Source organism: Cavia porcellus, unplaced genomic scaffold (genome assembly GCF_034190915.1).
Source record: "Cavia porcellus strain 051 isolate PalLab524CR breed Dunkin Hartley unplaced genomic scaffold, mCavPor4.1 scaffold_16, whole genome shotgun sequence".
Lineage (NCBI taxonomy): Eukaryota > Metazoa > Chordata > Mammalia > Rodentia > Caviidae > Cavia > Cavia porcellus.
Genome location: NW_026947499.1, coordinates 22,311,832 through 22,333,265, shown reverse-complemented (window position 1 = coordinate 22,333,265; position 21,434 = coordinate 22,311,832). Strand labels below are relative to the sequence as shown.

Genomic DNA, 21,434 nt, shown 5'->3' with positions numbered 1-21,434 from the left:
GAAATCTCTAAGTCCACAGTTCAAACTGGTGAAAGTCTGTTGACTTGTTGCCAGGGAAAGGGTACTCTTTGCCCTCTGAGCTGGAGTAGGGGTTGTCATATAAATAAACTAAGTGCCCAACGTCTTTTCCTGCCTTTTCTATCACCTCACCTATTTTTCAGGTTACTGATTAAACCTTCTTGGACTTGATACCCCTCCTCTCCAGCCAGGAAGTCAAGAACAGGCTCCTTTAGTTTAGCTCCCAGTGGGGCACATTCCCTAGCTGTCAGCTTTTTCTAAATTTTGCTGTTGAATTGTACATGGTGTAGGATGCTCCCTCTGGGTGTGATTTTGGGGCTTTGTACAGGAGGCTCCAGGCATCACACTTGTTTATCCATGATCAAAATAACTACCCTTTGAAAACTGCACCAAGAAATACCACAGTTGCCTTCCACTTATTTCCAGGTCTCTTCATTTAGTCTCCAATGGAGCTTTACTCATGCCATATCTAGGTCTCAAAGGGACTGCATGGAAAAGGATTTCTGCTTTATTTCTCACTTCATGGCAAAGAAAACTTAAGTCTCAGAGAAGTTAGGGAATTTGCCCCAAATTACAGTGCGAGTATACAGCAGAGCTTGGATTGGAACCTTGGCCTTTCTAGTCCCAACATCTGGTCTCACAGTTCTATGCTATGCTTGCTTATGTAAGATGAAAACAGAATGATGAAAGGAGATATATCATTGGGTTCTATGTCCATGTTCTCATTTTACAGAAAGGTAAACTGAGATCGATAGAGGGCAAAGGACTTTGTTAGGTATAACAGGAGCAGAACTGGAATGAGAAACAAGTTTCTTGATACAAAATACAAATGGTTTGAATTTATGTCCCTCTTATATTCTAAGTCTCATTCTCCTGGACAGAGTAGGTTAAAATTCAAGAGCCAGGAAAAATCCAGAGAACCAGTCAAATGAGCCTCACAATGTACTGTAAATGAGTTGCTAAGAGAAGGCCCTAAAGGTACTATGAAGAGGGAAGTTCAGACTGGGCATGTGGAGAATCCGAAGGCAGGACCTCTAGCCGAAAGGGAAAGCTTTGGCTTTGTAAATTTGACTGGGTTTCACCTTGGATCATAGAATACAGTATTTTAAGAATTATTAGGCTGATATCAACTGTACCTACTAGGAGGCTGTGCTCCTACACAGTAGCACAGCGCTCAGAGATAAAAAAGAACAGTTAGCTAACAAAGTACACTAGTGAGGTATTTATACTGTATACAGAGATTAAGACTTTGTGTGTGTGTGTGTGTGTGTGTGTGCACATGGATAGTTTGTGATAGTTAAGAAGAGCAAATGGAAGACTTTCTGAGGTCCATGCATAGACAAGGAACAACCAGGGATCTGATAGGAAGGTTTTGGGAGGATGCAGGGATCTAGCAGGTGTGTAATAGGAGAGAGGAAACAAAGTGCATTGTGGATTCAGGGACGGGATTTGGCTCCGGCCGTCGGGCAGTGGTGGTGTGGAACCTTGGCTGTCTCTGTGTCTTTGGTCAGATTGTTTTTGGGCTCTGAGACCCGGAATTGTTTGTCTCTCCCTGAACTCCCTAATTTTCTTGGCTCCCTCAAGCATGTGCCTTATCAAGCTCCAAGAAGCATTTTGTTCTGTAAGATTTCCTGGCATTCACCCTGGCAGGGTGTTTCTTATTCTAATATACACAATATATTTGAGATAAAGCCTTAGATTTTATGAATTACACGTGATAACTTAGTGTTCTTGTTTGTATTTCATGTGGCTGTTATCACTGATCATGACTGCAATAAACTTTTACAGTAATTCCACTGTCCACTTAGGATCCTTGAGTAAAGATAAAAGCTTTGGCTTTTGCTTAAGGTTTGAATGCTTATTGCATAGGCTATTCAGTTTCACAAATCGAAAGAAATTTGAGTAATGAGGCTTTTCCATCTGCAACGTCAGTTCCAGGCAGTATTTACTGGATGTATTTATTGGATGCTCAGGTACATGAGCATCCAGGTACATGAGCATCCAATAAATACTGGTTAGGACTCGAATGGGCAGAAGACATTCATATATAAAATCACAGCATCTCAAAACATCACAGCAGTGGCAAACTTGGTTACTTCTAAAGAGCAACTGGAGTTTGTATTTTTGTTGTTCTTCATGAGCTCCACGAACATAGCTCAGCCAAAATTTCAAAGTAACTGGAACAAAGATCTTGAGCTAAACCAAATCCATTTTCTTCAATAAAATTATTGGAACACAGCCAGGTCATTTGCTTATGTTATCTATTGCTGCTTTCATGCTTCCAATGTAGTTTCATAGAGGTGACGACTTGAGAAACCTCAAACATTTTCTAGCCTACTTTTCACAGAAAACGTTTGCCAATACCTGGCCTAGAGAACCACATCTTTTTGTTTCACTTTGAATTGGTTTTGCTTAGCGGCACTGAGGAACTTTTCTCTCTTCCTCAGCCCTTTCCAGCTTTCATCTCTCTTTCTATTTTTTTCTTTCTCTTCTTCCCTCCCTTTCCCTCCCTGCCTCTCTCCTGTCCTCTTTCTCTCTTCTCTTTCCTTCCATCCTTCCTTTCCGCTTCCTTCTTTTCTCATTTCTCTCTCCCTTTCTTCCCTTCTCTCCCTTTTTTCTTTAAGGTAGCAGTAGTTTAGGGAAGGAGCAATCTGGAATATCTGTGAAATCAATGGCTTCAAAGGACAGTTCTTTTATATTGAAGCTGGTGGTCTAGGGCCAGAGTCATAACTCAGTGACACAAGTACCTGCCTGGTAAATGCAAAGTCTTGAGTTTAATTCCTGGTACAAAAAAAAAAAAAGTGGTGGTCTTTTCCATATCCTATTTTCATAAATGAAAAAAATTTAACAAAATATTTCAAGCATACAGAAAATCACAAAATTGACAGTATAGAAAACACCTTTATATGTAACATTCGGATTTTAATGCTTTACACAATGAATCACTTTTATCTTTTAAAATTTTATTTTAAAGAAAATGAAATCAAGCAAAATAAAACAGAATAAACCAATCAGAACAATTCAGTGTGACACAGGATTTCAAAACAAGATGATAGGAAATCAACAATGGTTCCCATAACCCCTCTTGTGTTCAAAATAGCTGTCCATACCTTCGGGAATAGTAAAATGAAACAAAACAGAACAGACTAGAACCAATAAAAACAAAACAATGAGGGCAATGCAGGATGTCAAAACAAGATAATAGTAAATCCAGAATGGTTGCCATAATGTATCTTGTTATCTTTGAAATAGCTGCCCATACCATCAGATATAATAAAATCAAACAAGACAAAACAGAATAAAACCCAACCAAACAAAACAATGAGAATGACACAGGACTCTGAAATAAGATAATAGGGAATTAACAATGGTTAGGACCTTCAGAAGGAGTCTCTCACATATGCTTACATGGAGGACTGCCATTCTCCAAATAGATGATCAGGCTTTGGGCCTGCAAAGTCAGTGAAACACCAAACACTGCAAACATTAAGCTGCATTGCACCCCATTGGCTATCATCACAGCCTGTGTCTCTCTGACCAGTCAGCTGCCCATGGGGAAATGACGGAACAGTGGATCTTCTTGTCTTCCAGCCCCTGCACAGGAAGGGGCTGGTGCCTGACTCTCTCCCTAAATTCATCGTTTTAAAAAAGAAATAAAATATAACTTTTTTGTCCTCTCTCTTGAGTCCACTTCTTCTTAAAACTGAAATGCTGTCTTGAAGTTGATATACATTTCTCAATTGTATATCTTTATATTTTTACTATATAGATGCATATAAATACGTACGAAGCAAGTTTTTGATACCAAATCCAAATCATTTGTCTTTATGTCTCTCCTGTCATCAAATCTTTCATGTGTCCAGTACACAATAGAATAAAAGTTAGGATCCCAGAATATCTATATAGATTTAGACATATCTCTATAGCTATATATATCTCTACCCACTCATAGATCTGTGCAGAATGTGTTATGTTTTAAAATTTCTGCCTCATGTTTGAAACTGCAAAAAAAAATGGCAGTGGATTTTTAAAGCTAATCTTGCGGGTGGGAAAGGTATTCATAATCCTGTAACTCTAAAACAAACACGTTCATTTACATTGTATGTATTCTTTTACAGCATCACAATGATAGTGTACAAATCAGTTGGAGGTTTATCTCAGTAGTAGAGTGCTTGTGTAGCATACGAAAGCCCTCGATAAAATCTCCACCATACACATACACAGAAGATGTATACATTTTGTGTTGCCTTTTCTCTTAGCATCAAGTTGTAGCACTTTTTTTAGTTTCTGTCTTTCTAGTTATTATGTATTGTTGATATCCAACTTTCAACAGCTCCTTTAAAAACCACTGGTGGGCAAAAAAACCTCTCAACAGTGGTCACCTTTGGGCAGAGTGATGACTTTTCATTGTTTAACTTTCTACTTTTCAATGTATAAATTTCTGTGCTGTTTTTAAACTGCTCACATTATCGTATTTGTAAAGTTTTATTTAAAAAGCAAAATTTATTTTTTTGTTAAAGTATTTTGTTCTCTGCAGAAAATATCTCCATAATTTTCATTCTTCTGAGGATCAAAACATTAAGTGTATTGGGAAGCCCTTTGACAACTGTAAAATTTCTTGGAAATATAGGAGAGAAAAACTCAAGTGAAGCAGGAATACATCGGGGCAGCTGAGAGTTAAAGACCAATATCTGAGCTCCAGGTTAATAGTCAGCTACATGAACTTAGTTATGGTTCTCTCCTAGGCACTCCTGCTGGTTTTTGGGGTTTAGAGGGCAAAATTTATCTCTGATGTTAGTAATGAGTCATGGGAGGAAGAATTTATCCTGAGGTTAATTCACCAGGGAGATTTTATTAGAATTCATTATCTGTACTAGATGGAAACAAACAAACAAAAAAAAAACCCCAACAAAGACAAGATTTTATTGCAGCAACATTATCAAGAAATCTTTATAAACTTCATGTGAAGCGTTACCTTGAGTTCGATAATCACTTATTTGTTACTAATGACAGCCAGGCAAATACTAGGAAGGGATCACAGTCTACCTTGCATGTTGTCTAGAAACACTAAAAATTACTTTGGGAAATAAACCAACTGAGAACATTTTAAAGGCAGTAACAGCCTTGGAATATTTTTCTAGCTCATTTATGCTTATTAGCTAACCCACCAAAAGTGTGTGTGCATTTCATAGCATTCTGCTATAATTAATGAGTTGAGTCCTTTTAATTTAGCTCACTTTGTGTGACGATGCGGTGGCATGGATGGGAAAGCACCAGCCAGGATTATGAATATTCATCACTATTTCAATTAGTCCCATATGCAGAATCAGGAAGAAGTGGCCATTTAGCAAGACCAGTATAGAGCAAGAGCTCTTTGCTCTTCTTGGAACCAGGAAAGGTTCTGTTTCTTTGCCTGCAAGCCTTTCCCACTTTTAAACACAAGAATCACAACCCTAGGAGTCCAGACATCCTGCTTTAAAGATGAGGACACTGAGAAATGGAGAGGCAAAACATCTTGTCCAAGGTTTTTCAAGCCATACCTAAAATTCTGAGCATCAGCCCTAGGATGGGGTAGGGGTGTCCTTCCTAAGTCGTCATCATCTTTCCGTCACCTGTTAGCTCTGCCTATCTTTCTTCACTGGGAATAATGATAATATTATGTGTCCTGGGGTGAGAGAATCTGCAGAAGTCTGGGAGGACTGGAGCTAAGGCATAGGATTCTCAGGTAGCCCACCGAGGGGAGGAGGCCAGTTCACTTTGGCAAGCATTAGCATATAAGCATGGAGTTGATATTAACCCAAATAACAGACGCAGAGGACTCTTGGAATTTCCTGTCCTCTTGGAATTCTTGGAAGGATGTCTTAGTCCATTTTATGTTTCTATAACAGAATACCTGAGTCTGGGTAATTTATAAAGAATAGACATTTATTTCTTACAGTTCTGCAAATTGAGAAGGCCCTGGGCATAGCACTGACTTTTGGTGAGGGTTTTCTTGCTGTGTCATTCCACGATGAGGGGCGTCATATGGTGAGAGGCAAATTGCAAGCCTGGATCTCTCTGCCTTTTAGAAAGCCAAACATAACATACGTGACCTCATAGTCTTATGATTTTATTTAATTCTATACCCTATACCACCTCTAAATACCATCAACATTTAAAGATTAAATTTCTAACACAAATTTGAGGGACACATTCAAACCCTAGCAGAGGGACAGGAGGGTGTGGCGAGGGATGTGAGTCACTGAGGGCTCTGAGGAGCTGCAGCAGGATGGCGGAAGGGAGGATATGAGAACAGAGGTAAGTTTCAAAACCTCAAATCCAACCGAATTAGCTTATTCTCCAGGACTCTGACTGAGCACCTTTTGCATACACAGAAATAAGTTAGATTTTGCGCCATAAAAAGTCCATGGATTACACATAGGAGAAGTCTAGTTTCGTCTGCACCTGAAGATTTGGAAAGATTCATCACCATCAACCCTGAATACCTGAATTCCTGGTAGTGCAGTATTTTAAAAATGACAGGAACATTTATAATGGTGGCCTTTGCGCCCTCTGCTGGTATACATACGCAGCTGCGCCATCTGCCGTTTAGAAGGTTCCTTGCGAGGCAGCTGAGACGGGGAGGAGGCTAGAGGGAGGCAATCAAAGAACCGCATCAAGGACAATGAGTTTGGTAGTTAAAAGAGAACAATTCCTTTGAAAATTACATGAGATAATCTAGATAAAACCACATTTTGACAAGCCTACCACATAAAAGGTGCTTGGTGTTCTGGCTGTGTTTGAGCTAAGGTGGGTCAGGGAGATAAAGTTATAATCTTGCTAAAGCTTTTCTCCATTCAAGGTGGGGCTTGGATTTCCAATTCATGGATTCTCCAGTGCTCAGATGTGTTCTGGATAATAAATCTGATAAACTTGTGTACACTGAGATATAAATAATGGAGCATAGCCAAGAGTCTATAGGTGGCCTGAGAGGAAACTTTAACTGTTCATAGTTGCCCCGTCGCCTAAGAGTTTTATATTTAAAATGTTTGTGAGGATTGTGCACCATCTTCCTTTTCTAGCGATTCACAAGTCCATGTGTATATTGAAGGTGTGGCAAAGAAACTTTGTTTGAATCCAGGATTTCACAGATTTTTGGCTAGGAAACAGAGAGTTTGCGGAGATGAGAAGAGGATCTGGGGATGGGGAGCATGGGAGGAGGGGGAGGGAGGAGAAAGTAGAAAGGATCAGATGTGATATCGTATGTATCAGTTCACCACAATGACTGTATGTATTATGTATCCTAAACATGTAACAATAAAAAGGGAAGCACCTTGGATCCTTTTTCTCATGGAGTAATTATCATCTTGAGTAAAGATTGCTTGGAAACTCAGACATAGAGCATGAATGCTGTGGCCAATTGGCTCCTTTTCCAATTCTTTTTCTAATTTGGCCTCTCCTCTCCTTCCAGGCGGACATCTTCTCCGGGGCCATATTCATCAATCTGGCCCTGGGCCTAGATATATACCTGGCCATCATTATTTTACTGGCAATCACTGCCCTTTACACAATCACAGGTATGTGAACCAGCAGCTCAAGCCCAGCTCAGGGTTAGGCATTTGTGATGGATAAAAGGAAGCAGAATACATGGCTTCTCCTTTCGTGGAAGAGGGATACACCCAGGAAAGTTTGAGAGTAGGCATTTACTTGATCTCCACTACAGGTTATATGAGTAACCTCTGAATGCCAGGGTTGACTGGAACAGTCAGGTATCTTCTCACAGGAGTGTAGGCAGACCTTGGCTCTGTGGGTTATAGAAACAGCCTGGCTCAGCTAGGAGAATTGGAGGAGTGCTGGGTGTGAGGATCAGTGAGAGCAGGGAATGTGAATGCAAATGGCCATAGCATGGACTGAGGAAGGATGAACAAGCATCTAGATGCATTTGGCTGGAGGAGGATGGCGCCTGGGAAGTAGTGTGGGTGAGTGTGGGGCATAAAGCTGGATAATTTGAATGAAGAACTTTGGAAACCTGACAGAGGCCTTAGATTTGATGTGATAGGAGTGGGAACCAATGCAGGTGGGGGGGGGAGGGAGAGAGAGAGAGAGAGAGAGGGAGAGAGATTTTTTGGAGAAGACTGAAGAGGTGGCCAGAGAAGCTGGTGCATAAATAAGATTGAGGGCTCTTTGCCTGGTTTGAGAGGCACAGGATCAGCACTGGAACCTGATACTCAACTAGAGCACACATCTTTGAGGACAAGAACATATTTAGATGGCTTATGTGGCAGTGGACAAAGAAGGAGTCCTCTGAAGTGTGCTAAGTTGCTAATGTTCCCAGGTACCTCTACAGTCAGAGCTGTTTTTCTTTGTCTTCATTTGGAAGATGCTCCCTCTTAGCCCTAGAAGAGCAGACTCTTTTGTGTGATCTAATGGCTCAAAAAGCACATCACATGCTTCCCACTTGGGTATAGAGAAACATTCTCTTAAGAACTTGAAAACAATTTCATGAGAAGCGGAGGGGACAAGCTGAACAGCAGATTATCATAAAAGGATAAGGGAAGGAGGGAAGAAAAGGCAGGTGGGGGACTGGGAGGTGGGAGTGGTTTTCAAAAGGTGTAAGAAAGCTGGAGGGCAGTGCATGAGAAAGGGGAGCAGACACCTCACCTGGCACACGAGGTCAAATACGCTGTTTTTTTTGCTTACTTAGGGGGCCTGGCAGCTGTGATATACACGGACACCTTGCAGACTGCGATCATGCTGGTGGGGTCTATTATCCTGACTGGGTTTGGTAAGTGGGGCTAGGGCAGATGGAGGAGGTGAGCACAGATGTTCAGGGCCAAGGAAGAGAAACCAAGTCCAGCCTTGCTGTGTGCCACTAGCCAGACAGTGAATTCAGCCTCACGCCACTCTCCCATGGGCAGTGATCCAGCCCAGATGGGCCAGCGTTGTGGGTGTGGAGCAGCAGCTTCCCTGCCCCTTGAAGACTTAGGCTTGGCTGGATCACACAACACTGGACTCCCTCTGCTCACTCTCTGTATCCTGGATCCCTGGGGCCCAGAGAGGGTCTGTGATACCATGGCATTCTCTCTAGTGGAGAAACTGGGCACAAAAAGGATAGGGCTAAACATTTATCAAGCTAAATATACTCAAACGTTGTATTTTCAGTCTTAGACTCTATCTTTTCTATATTTGATATTAAATGTCCATTCTTTCTAAATTGTTGACAGCAAGTGATAATTTTCATTTCAGTGCCCTTATTTGACAAAATTTAAAGATAAGCCACTCAGTGGTGGGGCCTCCTGCCTCCCCATTTCTTGAAAAATTTCTTGTCTATGAAACGGTAAAGACAATGTTGAAAATTCCAGGTCTTGGGATGCTTGCTATGACCAAATATAAAATTCATGTTACTTTTAGGTGCACAAAGCCCTCTGTGTGTCCTCCACTGCTTAGTTTTCCAAGAACTTTCATTTGTTTTTTTCCAGTAAGCCCTGGGGCAAAGCAGGGGCTAGACTGACTTGTTCAAGGACCCCCAGCTGAGAGGCAGCAGGGTGCCACATTCCTCACCTTTTCTTGGTCATCATATTACCCTGATAGGAGCAGGGACGGGAGGTCTGTGTCCAGGGTCCCAAAGGCCACTTTGTATGTCCCTCTGTTCTGAGGTCCAAGGACCATGGCTGACAAGAGGTGGTAAAGGGAAAAATAGAGCCTTCGCATGTGGTTCAAAGTCAAGGTTTTCATTTGAATAATTAAAATATTTTCCTTTTTGTGAAGAAGTTTCTGGTTGGAGCACTTTGACAAATTACTGCTTGGGATGCTCACAGGAACCCCTCCCCCTCCAAGGGGACTGGGCAGGGTTAATAATCCCATTCTATGAATAAGAAAACTGAGGCCTGGAATGGGAAGGTAATTTACCCAAAACCACACAGCAAAGGTCTTCTTTGATTGTGGAATCTGCTCAGTTTTTCAGGCACCCATGGAAGAAACCATTATAAAGAGTAGAATGTTTTAGAATGGTCGTTTTTTGTGCCAATGTTTTGCAGCTTTCCGTGAAGTGGGAGGATATGAAGCCTTTATGGAAAAGTACATGAAAGCGATTCCAACCGTCATTTCTAATGGAAATATCACTGTCAGTGAAAAATGCTACACCCCGAGGGCTGACTCCTTCCACATCTTCCGAGATGCCATCACGGGAGACGTCCCATGGCCTGGGCTTATCTTTGGGATGAGCATTCTTGCCCTGTGGTACTGGTGCACAGATCAGGTAACCAAGCTGTACAGACAGGGTGGGCAGGGTCTTCTTGGTGGCATTACAGGCACTTCCTCATGCGTACGGCTCATGGGGAGGGGTCACATGGTCTGTGGGTTGCTGAGTCCTGGGAGTCCCAGGCCAAGGACTGGGGCAGCAGGGGTAACAGGAGGTGTCACAGGACCTCAATCCTGTACTTCTCCCTTGCTTGGCTCCCCTGGCAGGTCATTGTGCAGCGCTGCCTCTCAGCCAAGAACATGTCTCACGTGAAGGCTGGCTGTATCTTGTGTGGATATTTCAAGCTGCTGCCCATGTTCCTCATGGTGATGACGGGAATGGTTAGCCGTATTCTGTACACAGGTAATTCCTTCAGCTGCCCTCACAGGCCACGCTCATTTTATTTTATTTTATTTTTTGGCTTTGAGTCATTTCCAAAGTCTTTTAGTTCTGTGCTCACTCTTTCCCATGCTCTCTTTTTCTTGCTTTCCATATCAAGTCTCATTATTCCCATTGATAGTTAGTAAATAACTTCAGGGCTCAGAACTTTCGGGGTTTTCTTCTTGAGTTTGTTGCATTGGCAAATGTTTTCTTGTTTCTTCTGTAATCGTAAGTCACAACGTATCTCTTGGATTTCTCTTTCAGTTAGTAATATTTGTTCAATTTTAGCTCCTCCCTGGTGGAACTTTGTATGAAGTCTTTTATAATTTAATGTCAAAAGATGCCAGCCAGTCTCTAATTGCCTCCTGCTCTGAGTCCCATTGCCTGAATCATTTCCTTGAAAGTGCCCTGAGCCTTGCATTTTGCTATCTAAGGCGATACATTCTTCACTGATACTTTTGTGATTTCTCTAGTGTCACCAAGAGTCTGAACAATTTCCTAGAAGGTGAACTTGTGTAGCAGGAGGGAAGGAGGGGAACAGGTAGGGCGGAGAGGGAGAAAGGGAGAAAGAGAGGGAGAGACTGGCTGCATACTCCAGCCCTTTGTATTCATTATTTGTACATCTGTAGGTTTCCAACTTCAGATTAAAAATATTTGAAAAACACTGCAGATGTACAGAACTTATATAGACTTTTTCTTGTCATTATTCTTAAACAATGTAGTATGACAACTATTTATACAGCACTTGTATTGTACTAGGTAATATAAGTACTATAAAGATGATTCAAGTTATACAGGAAGACAGTGCATATGGCATACTCAAGTATGAGTCTATTTTATATAAAGGACTGGAGCATTTGCAGATTTCGGCATCCACTGAAGAGAATTTCCTAAAACCATCCCCATGGACACTAGAGAGGGATAATGGTCAACTGCAGAGCTAACTGACTAGTTTTTACTATATTACTAATATATACATTTATTTATGAAATAATGCTATAGTAACTCAGTTCTAAGTAAGATACACTTGTAGCAATTACTTAATGAATGTTTGTTGATCTAAATTCTATACAAGTTTCTTAAGTTCTAAGATTCACCTTATTCCATTTTCTACCTAAGATTTTCCGTGTCTTGGAAGTAGAACTCAACAGTCCTGTTACTGGGGATTTTCCTCAGTTATTTAATTCTATTTCTAAGAACTGCTTAAATAAACCTCAAAATTAGGAGCCATTAACCATTGTGATTTTCAGAGAAAACAATACAATTATTACTTGTCAAGCTATGGGATAGTTAGCTGAAGACTAGACATTGTTCCTTCTCCTTTCCTGCCTTTATAATTTCTTTGTTTCTTTTCTTCCTTTGCCTAGGAACATTTCTTTCTCCCTAGTCAGAGGTTGGGACTGTATCAGGGTCAGAAGAGTAGTGGCATGGACACAAGGTCTTATTTTTGGCACTGTTGCAGGGCTTTGGGCAGCAATGTCTTGACTGAAGCCTTGTTTTAAGAAAGTGAGCTTTGGAACTGTTTTCCCAGTGTCTGCTTACTGACATGGCTGTTCATCTCTTCTCCAGATAAAATTGCCTGTGTCGTCCCCTCGGAATGTCAGAAATACTGTGGCACCTCAGTTGGCTGTACCAACATTGCCTACCCAACCTTGGTGGTGGAACTCATGCCAAATGGTGAGAGTCTTTTGTGTGAGGCTGGAGAAATGCTTTTTTGGAAGGTTGATTGAATTTGGACTGAATTTCTGGGTGCCTTCCGAAGCTAAGTCATCTCTGAGCCTAGGCATTTGGTCAGGAAATCCTTGTTCTAGAGTCTTCAGATTTTACACAGGTCTTCAAAATACATGGCTTTGTTGGGCTCGAGTTCTGGGATTTGCCCATCAGTCAGGCTTGAAAGAAATAATCTGAAAATTCGTTGGGGAAGCACATGACACTTCCATTCCCATCTGAAAGATCTTTCAACGCTCTTCAACAGAGGGAATACAAATTAGTACAACCTTTATGGAAAAACAATGTGGGGTTTCCTGAAAAAAAAAAAAAAAAACCCTGCATACTATTTTCCCTAGCAATATCACAATTGAGTGTATGCCCAAAAGAAATGAAATCAGTAAATGGATGTCCATTATTCACAATAGTTGAGATATAGGATCAACAAAAGCTGCTCATCAACAGTTGAATAAAGGAAGTATTTACATATGTATGTATTTATATGTATATGAATTCTATTCAGTGTATAAGAGAAGGAAATCTCATCATTTTTGACAGCATAGATAAGCATGGAGGGCATGTATAAAGTGAAGTAAGCAAGGCAGAGAAATATTGTATCATCTCACCTAAATGTAAAATCTAAACAAGTCAAATTCATAGTAGCAGAGAGCGAAATGGTGGTTAGCAAGGGTTAGGACAATGGGAAGTCTAAATTTGGGAGGTCTTGGTTGAAGGCTATAAATTTTCGGTTAAGAAGAGTAAGTTCAAGATTTCTATTGTAGAACATGGTGACTTATAGTCATTAACAATGTGTTATATATATTTGAAAATTACTGAGTAGATTTTAAGTGTTCTTACCACAAAGTAAGCATAAATATGTGAGGCAGTAGCATGTTAATTAGCAAGTTTGCCATTCTACAATATATGCATATTTCAAAACACTGTGTCATACATGATAAATATTTGTAATTTTTCAATGAAAATAAGTTATGTAAAGCTCTCCAACATACATTAATATAAAAGCTAAGCACCCTAGGTCCAAGGGTGTTTACTTGGAAAATGAATTAGTGATAGACTATTCCAAGGAAAAATATAAAGTTAAAGGTAAGATTTTTAGTTCTAGAAGGAAGAAGTTTGAAGTTGGAGATTGGTAAAATTCAAAGGGGTGCCACACCATAAAGAATATGTTGTCCTAGAGACTGGATACTTAAGTCTGAACCTGGAAATAGCTAGAGTTTGGGGCTGACCTGTGGGACTGGAGTTCATATATATATATATATATATATATATATATTTTTTTTTTTTTTTTTTTTTGGTCTTTTTTGTTTTTATCGGTACCAGGGGTTGAACTCACGACTGCCTGCTTGCAAGGCTGGCGCTTATGCCGCTGAGCTAAATCCCCAGCCCCTTGGAGTTCATATTTTACACTGCAGGAAAAAAAATTTCTTAATTTTGGTTTAAGGACTGCAAACTGGCAAATCTCAGGTTGGAGGATCTCAAGAGATCAAAAATTCACAAATATTAACCACATCATCTGGTCAAACCCCCTCGTTTTTTCAAAGACCCAAAAAAGAGAAACGATTTTTTTCAAGGTCAACCCGGTCTGCCATCCGGCTTACTTAGCTCTGCTCAAGGTGAGAATTGAGGAATTTGAAAGAATGCCCCCCCTTCATACATGACCTTGGGAAAAAATTTGCATTTGAATTATATAAAATGGGAATAATAGTTAACTACTCTTCTGAAATGGGCTGATTATTAATTAAGGTTGCAGTTAGCAAGAGTCACAGTGGCTTTTCTGGAGTTCTGGTGTCTGTAGAGGAATTTATGTTTTCAGATTGGCTTAACAGTGAGGACAGTCGCAGCACAATATACTACAGTGGCACTGTGTGCGATAGATGTGCATAGCGTGCAGGAAACCAAAATGCTGTGTTTTGATTTGCCATTCCCATTCTCTTTCCTGTGGCTGTAATCTGGTTTTTGTAATACTGAACAGAGTGAACTTCCTGTACTAGATGAAATGTTTTCCATTCATCATCGTGGCCTCTTAGCAGCATTCAGCATTATTGGTCACTCCTCTTTCCTTTGATTCATAATATTTTACTCTCCTATTGTGTTACTTCTTTTTGTACCATTTGCAGATTCAGTCTTCTCAGCCTGGAAATGTTCCCTCACTAACCCACATCAAATTCCGTCTGTCTCCTAATCTTATTTATTTATTTTTATCCTAAGTTTATTGGTACAATGTAGATATACATAATGGTCACAGTCATCATAAGGAATTTATAATTGTACATGGTATATCTTAGTTCTCCTTTTCCTAAGTATTTTTTACACCCATCTGCCTATCTCTATATTTACTTCTGTCACCCTAGTCTGCTACACCATTATTTCTTGCCTGGGCTGCTATAAAATTAGGTTCAATGAATATTTGTTGAGTAAATAAGTGAGAGATAAGTTTGATAAGAGTGTAGAAAAGAGATGTGTATGGGTTTCTGTTCCAGCAATAACTGGTGAAATAACTGAGCAAATGGCAGAGCCAGGCCCCATCTACTATCTACTTCAAGTGAACTTTTGTTTTATCAGCTAAAAACTAGAACGTTTGGGCTAGATTATCATTATAACTTCTTCCATAGCTCTCATGGTCTGTAATCTGCATTAAACAAACTCAGGAGGAACCATCGCTGGATGAGTTCTAAGGAAGTTCTTAAAAAAGAGGCAGGGATCTGCAGCCACCCTACGTAGTAGGTTCATTAATTCTTATCATGGAAAACCATTTCAGGATGCTTCAGTGAGAGGCATAGGTTAGGAAGTAGGAGAAAATGGGGAGGAGTCTTCAGTTTGAGGAGCCGAAGAGGACACAGCTCTGAAAAAAGGGGACCAGACTGGCCCATTAACCGAATAAGTGAAATAAATCAGACTCATACGTGTAAACAGCATAGTGTCTTACTAGTGTGAGGAACTGAATGAGTAAATAAGGCCCCAAATGTACAATGAATGTTGTGAATTGGGAAGAAACTGTTCAAAAGATGGGGGGAGGGGAAAGGAAGCAAGGGAAAAAGGAAAATATGTATTTATATACAAGACAGTTAAGATAGTTATGCAGTTAGTTTCTCTTAATTCATTGAAAAGAAAGTTTTGTGTTAATATTGTTTGGACAAGATGTCATGCCTGCATACTGTACTCTGAATACCAGGAAGATAACGATATATAACGTATTAATTATTGTAACTCTCTTTCCTGTTTTGAAGCTCTGTTTTATTATTATTTTTATTTTATTTTTTTCTGTTTAAAAAAATAACAAAAAGAAGAATGACTTCAGTCTTTACAGATTAGCTGAGACGAGGAATGGTTTGATTATTATCATGTTCTGGTTTGGTAAGGCGGCTCTGGGGAAAAGCCTTATTATCCGAGGGGACAGTTTGTTCTGATTGTTTCTGAATGGGGCAGTCTCAGTCTTGTAGAGGATCTGCTGGAATCTAAGGTGACTGTAGGATTAGGGTAACAACTGCTCACTAGTAGTTGAATGTCCCTATAAATCTCTTACCTTGGTATCCTCAACTTTGAAGAGAGATGAGACAGAGTTTACAAACTCAGGTCTAACTGACCTTTGTTTTGCCAATTTTTATTTTATTTTTGACACTCCATAAATGCTCAACAAGCTTACATGCAGAGGCGCGAAGGGATTTGACATGGAGTTTTAAGGTAATACAGGCTACGGAATAAAGATGGAGCTTTTGTATTGCTTTTAGTTACTGAACATCTGTAGGCTTGAACAAAGAGTAACTTTTAAAACTTTTTAAAGCCAAATTGCTTTTTAAATCCTGTATACCTCAGAAGAAAATACAAGCAGAGGAAACCTCATGGAAGGGGTTTATATATCAGGTAGATGATAGGCCTACATGATCTCTAGGGTTTTACTTGTGAGACTGTAAATCTGTAATGCTCTTTGAGCTGGCCTGCCAGGCCTCAGTAAATACAACCTTGTGCCCTCCATAAGATAGGAAAACAACAGCCAATCATCCTTATTATGATTGGGAAAACTAAAAACAACAATCCCTTATTTTGATTGGAGCAAGTATTATTATCTCCATTTAGCATGTTAAGAAGTGAGGCTTTGAAGTTGAAATAACTTGATTAGGGCCAGAGTTGAAAACAGAATTTTTTCTTTTTAAAAAATGTTCATTGAACTATAATCCACATATTGTACAATTCACACATTTAAGGTATATAGCTCCATGGTTTTTAATACATTCCTAGAGTTGAGCAACCATCAGCACAATCAGTTTTAGTAAATATTTGTCCCTACACACACACACACACACACACACACACACACACACACAATGCTATACTTTCCTATACTTCCTAAAGAAATGAACAGTCATTCTATTTTACCCCAACCTCTTTGTACTATGCAACCATCAGTATACTTTCTGTCTATAAATTTGCCTATTTGGAACATTTCATACAAAAAAAAACCTATAACAATATATAATTCTTTGTGGCCGTCTTCTTTTACCTAACATAGTATTTCCAGGGTTCATTTGAATTGTATCATGTATTTGTATTTCATTCCTTTTGGTTAATGGATGTGTTACACTGCATGATGACCTCCTTATTAACTGTTTATTTTGTTTATCTGTTGATCAGTTGATGGGCACTTGAATCATTTCTGTTTTTGGCTATTATAAATAACACTGTGATGAACATTTATTCAAAAGTTGTGTGCGTGGAAACAGATTTTCATTTCTCGCGGTTAGATACCTAGGAGTGGAACTGATGAGCCACATGGTAACTCTATATTTAAATGTTAGATGAACAGCTAGACATTTTCCCACAGTGGTTTACCATGTACATTTCTTCCAGAAATGTAAGAGTACCCTATTTCTCTACTTATGCTTTATTATCTGTCTTTTAAAATTACAACCATGAGAGCTATGTGAAATATTAATCACTGGGATTAGGTTGGAATTTCCTGGATGTCAAACATCTTTTCATATCATTTTGGCCATTTTTATATCGTTGGAAAAATCGCTATCAGATCCTTTGCCACTTTTAGTTAGGTTATTGCCTTCTTACTATTGAGTTATAGAAATTCCTTGTATGACCTATGTATTATAGGCTTACCAAACATATAATTTGTACATGTTTTCTCCTTTTTTAAGACTGTAGTTTCACTTTCTGGAGAATCTCATTGTTGGATCCTAGTTTAAAATATCTTTCAACTAAATCATGGATATTTTGAGTGAGGATCTTTATAAAAGTCTCCTCAGATGGAAACCTACACCATTACCACCACCACTGTCACTCAAAGTATTTACTTCATAGGTGTTGTCTTCAGTTCTTTATTGTCTTTTGTGGGCTTATAATACAATTTAGAGCTAATCCATTTCTTGAAACAACCATTCTTTCTGGAGAGATATGGTGTGGTTTCAGAGCGCCAACAAACCTTGAGCCTTTACACAAAAGAACTCAGGTGTTGCATGTGCCACTCAGAAATGCTTTTCTTTTCAGGGCTACGAGGCCTGATGCTGTCAGTCATGATGGCCTCTCTCATGAGCTCCCTGACCTCCATCTTCAACAGTGCCAGCACCCTCTTCACCATGGATATCTACACCAAGATACGGAAGAAGGCATCTGAGAAAGAGCTCATGATTGCAGGAAGGTAAATGCAGCTTTTCAGTGCTATGTGCTATTAAAGCTTGAATGATTAGAGAGATTTCATTCCCACAAGCTGGGGAAGATTTGGTAGACAGCTGGATGATATAATTGGAATAATACCCTTGTCTAGTTATATTTGCCCCTCAATAGCATTAAACTTTTTTTGTGTGGTACTAGGGATTAAGCCTGGGGCCTTTGTACTGAACTACATGTCAGTCCCTTCTCTGTTATCTTTAAATTTTGAGACAGAGTTTTACTAAGTCGCCCAGGCTGGGCTCAACTTGAGATCCTCCAGCATCACTATTCCAGGCATTTAGCTTTAAATTGGAAATTACTAAACCATTCCCCACTGTAGTTAGAAGGAACAGAAAAGATCATCTAATATAACCTGAAGGCTACCAACACACTGAAATGAGGCACATCCTCCCTAAACCCAGACAGTCCTTGCAGTGGCAGAGCCAGGACTAGAGTCTGTGGCTTAGCACTCATTGTCCAAGACCTCATTGTACCTCTCCACATGGGCTATCTTTGAGGCTCAAATGGCTCTGATTCTCAGTCTCTTCATGAGACATTGTCCATTGTGAAGCCCAAACGAGATTTCATTTGTGACAATGCAAGGCTTTGGATACATTTTACATCGTCAAATGGGTTAATAAACATTACAGTGTACCAAAAATATCAGTGTTGACGGACAGATTAAGTATGCTCAGCATTACAATTATCCATGGTGTAGATGCTCTGGATTAAGAGAAACTCTGCTCTGTCTCTACATGGGACTCAGGCAGGTCAACCTTCTCAGGGTAGGTAGAATGGATCCCTGGGAAGTCAGCCAAAGGAAAGATTCCTGCATGAAGGATATAGTCTGTTACCTTATGGATCTTATGAGCAAGATTAGAGGGAAGATAGGGAAGAAAAATGGCAGGCAGATGACAAGATGCCTGATATCTAGGGAAGACCTGACCAGTTGAGAATCTACTACTCTACATCACAGGCAGCACAGGACTGCTTTCTTGACTAGTTTTTCCTTTGAAAGATGCTTATTGGCTTTTCCTGCTATTTGCAAGGAAATATGAAATTATATAAAATAGGGAAGAAAAGCATTTTGTTGCTTTGCACATATCTGTATTCCCTGGCCCTGAGTCTATGTTGGATTGTCTCAGACTATTGTCCTGGAACCTATCTTAGGGTTATGAGGGATATGATACACTTTCAAACTCTACATTGGGGGGCCGGGGATTTAGCTCAGCAGTGTAAGCACCTGCCTGGCAAGTGCAAGATCATGCATTCAATCCCTGGTACAAAAAACAAACAAAAACAAAACCAAAACTTTACATCAGGGACTGTAAGTGAAATTTAGGTAAGGGAGAGACTAGCATGGTATGGTATAGCTGGAGACGGATCCTGGGGGAGAGAGAATCTGAACTGAGTTCAGGGTGGTGGGTAGGATTTGGGCAAATAGGGAACAATGGTGGGATGGGCATCTCAGAGGGAGAAGTGTGTAAAAGCACTGCTTTGTGAAGCCTTTTTAAATACTCATTTATTTGAAATACATGTGAGTCAAAGGAATCACAGCCTTCTTATAATTAAATCAGAAACACAAGCAGTAAGAGAATTGCCAACCCTTTTAGGCCAGGAAGTAAAACTCAGCAGGAAAAGAGCTAGAAACACATGATAGTACCCTTTCCTATTTAGACTGTCCTCTTATAAAGTCTTCTTGTGTGGTGCTTTTTAATTTTATTATGAGGAAAAAGGAGGAGAAAAGTGACAACAATGATAAATTTTATTATTTTTGTTGCGTGCTTATTATTCGTGAGGTTTTACTCTCACTAGTCCTATTCCAACCTTGCAAGGTCAGTGATGTCAGATCATTCTCATTTTATAGCTGGGGAACTGGAGCCCCAGGTAGAGGTGTAGCAACGTGTCCTGTATCACACAGCGATAAAATTTGAATTCAGAACTGTCATGTGCCAGTGCCTTTGTTCCTATACTCTACTCCTTCTTGAAGTGGGATTTTTGTATAATGACGGTACTGAGGCAGCTACCGAAAGTCAAATATATTTCTTTTTTTATGACAGTGTAGTATTTGTTGTGTATAAATGTCACATTTTCTTCATTCATCTGTTGGTAGACATGTTATGTAAAATAAATTAGACACATATGATTGAATATCAGATGGTTTCTCTTATATGAGAAACCCAAAATAAAAGAGATAATAGGAAGCAGGAAGATAGATCTTTTGCAAGAAGAAAGTGGATCAAGAGATAGTGGGAGAGGGAAAGGGCAGAAAAGAAGGTGAAAAAGGAATTAAGATGTGTTATGTACAAGTATCAACTCCCTGCAAGGAATTGTAATCATTATGTGCTGTAAATGTGTATCACTAAAAAGAGAAATTTTGCAGCAATAATAAAAAAAAAGTGGCAAGATAAGTGTCTGGGGTGGGAGATAAGGAAGGAGTCAAGTGTGTTTCATGTATTCATAGGCACAGATGATTCTCTATAGACAAAGTAGGGAGAAAAAGGGTCTTGAGAATGAATTGGTGCTGTTTTTCCTTGCTGTGAACATATTACATATGTATATATTTGGATGTAAACATAAATATGTATATATGCTAATGACATGTATATATGTGTGTCATGCACTGATATATATATATATATACACATACATATATATATATGTATGTATGTATACATATAAAGTTATTTACTGGCGTTCCACTGTGATGATTTGATTTCAGGTTGTTTATCGTCTTGCTCATTGCCATCAGCATCGTCTGGGTGCCCATCGTGCAGTCAGCACAAAGTGGGCAGCTCTTTGATTATATCCAGTCCATCACCAGTTATTTGGGACCTCCCATTGCAGCTGTCTTCATACTTGGAATTTTCTGCAAGAGAGTCACTGAGCCGGTAGGTATCATTCTGGCATGCTCAGAAAAGCCAGTCCGACAGAGTTTCTATCAGGTTGCAAGGTTATCCCAGGTTTAGTCAGGTGCTGTTTGCTGAGGGAGAACATGAAGTCTTGAAGAAAATATCAAATGCTATGAATTTTTAAAGGGCATCTTGATAAAAAATAAAGAATAGAAAGAGGTTAATTTTCTTTAAAAAAGAAATGGAGCCTAAGCAAATTGCATCAGTACCACACATATGAACTAAAATTGAGAAACATTTTTTGAAGGAATAAATGCACGGGGAATGTATGGGAACCTATTTTCCTTTCTCCTTATCATTTCTTCATCTAATAAATATTTCCAGATTCCAGGCACAATGCGGCTAGAATTAGTAACACAAAATGAATGAAAATGCATTTCTTTCTTGAGCAAGCTCTCAGTTTAGATCAGAATACAAAGAAGTAAATGTGTCATTACATACTAGTGAGATGGTGCTGATATGGAGTTGTGCCCACATTGCTGGGGCCAAAGAAAGCAGGTGTACCTTTCCAGTATTGTGTA

At 39.6% G+C, this 21,434-nt stretch overlaps 1 protein-coding gene across 1 annotated transcript in view; it reads left to right on the top strand.

Annotated features, from left to right (window-relative positions):
- Nucleotides 1–21,434, top strand: part of Slc5a1 (solute carrier family 5 member 1) — a 64,554-nt gene that overhangs the window by 32,529 nt on the left and 10,591 nt on the right. Inside the window, exons 6-12 of the mRNA XM_003478289.4 lie at nt 7,469–7,574; nt 8,702–8,782; nt 10,035–10,255; nt 10,465–10,600; nt 12,188–12,295; nt 17,840–17,990; nt 20,724–20,892. Of these exons, the coding sequence (XP_003478337.1) occupies nt 7,469–7,574; nt 8,702–8,782; nt 10,035–10,255; nt 10,465–10,600; nt 12,188–12,295; nt 17,840–17,990; nt 20,724–20,892 (972 nt within the window). The remainder of the gene's footprint in view (nt 1–7,468; nt 7,575–8,701; nt 8,783–10,034; nt 10,256–10,464; nt 10,601–12,187; nt 12,296–17,839; nt 17,991–20,723; nt 20,893–21,434) is intronic.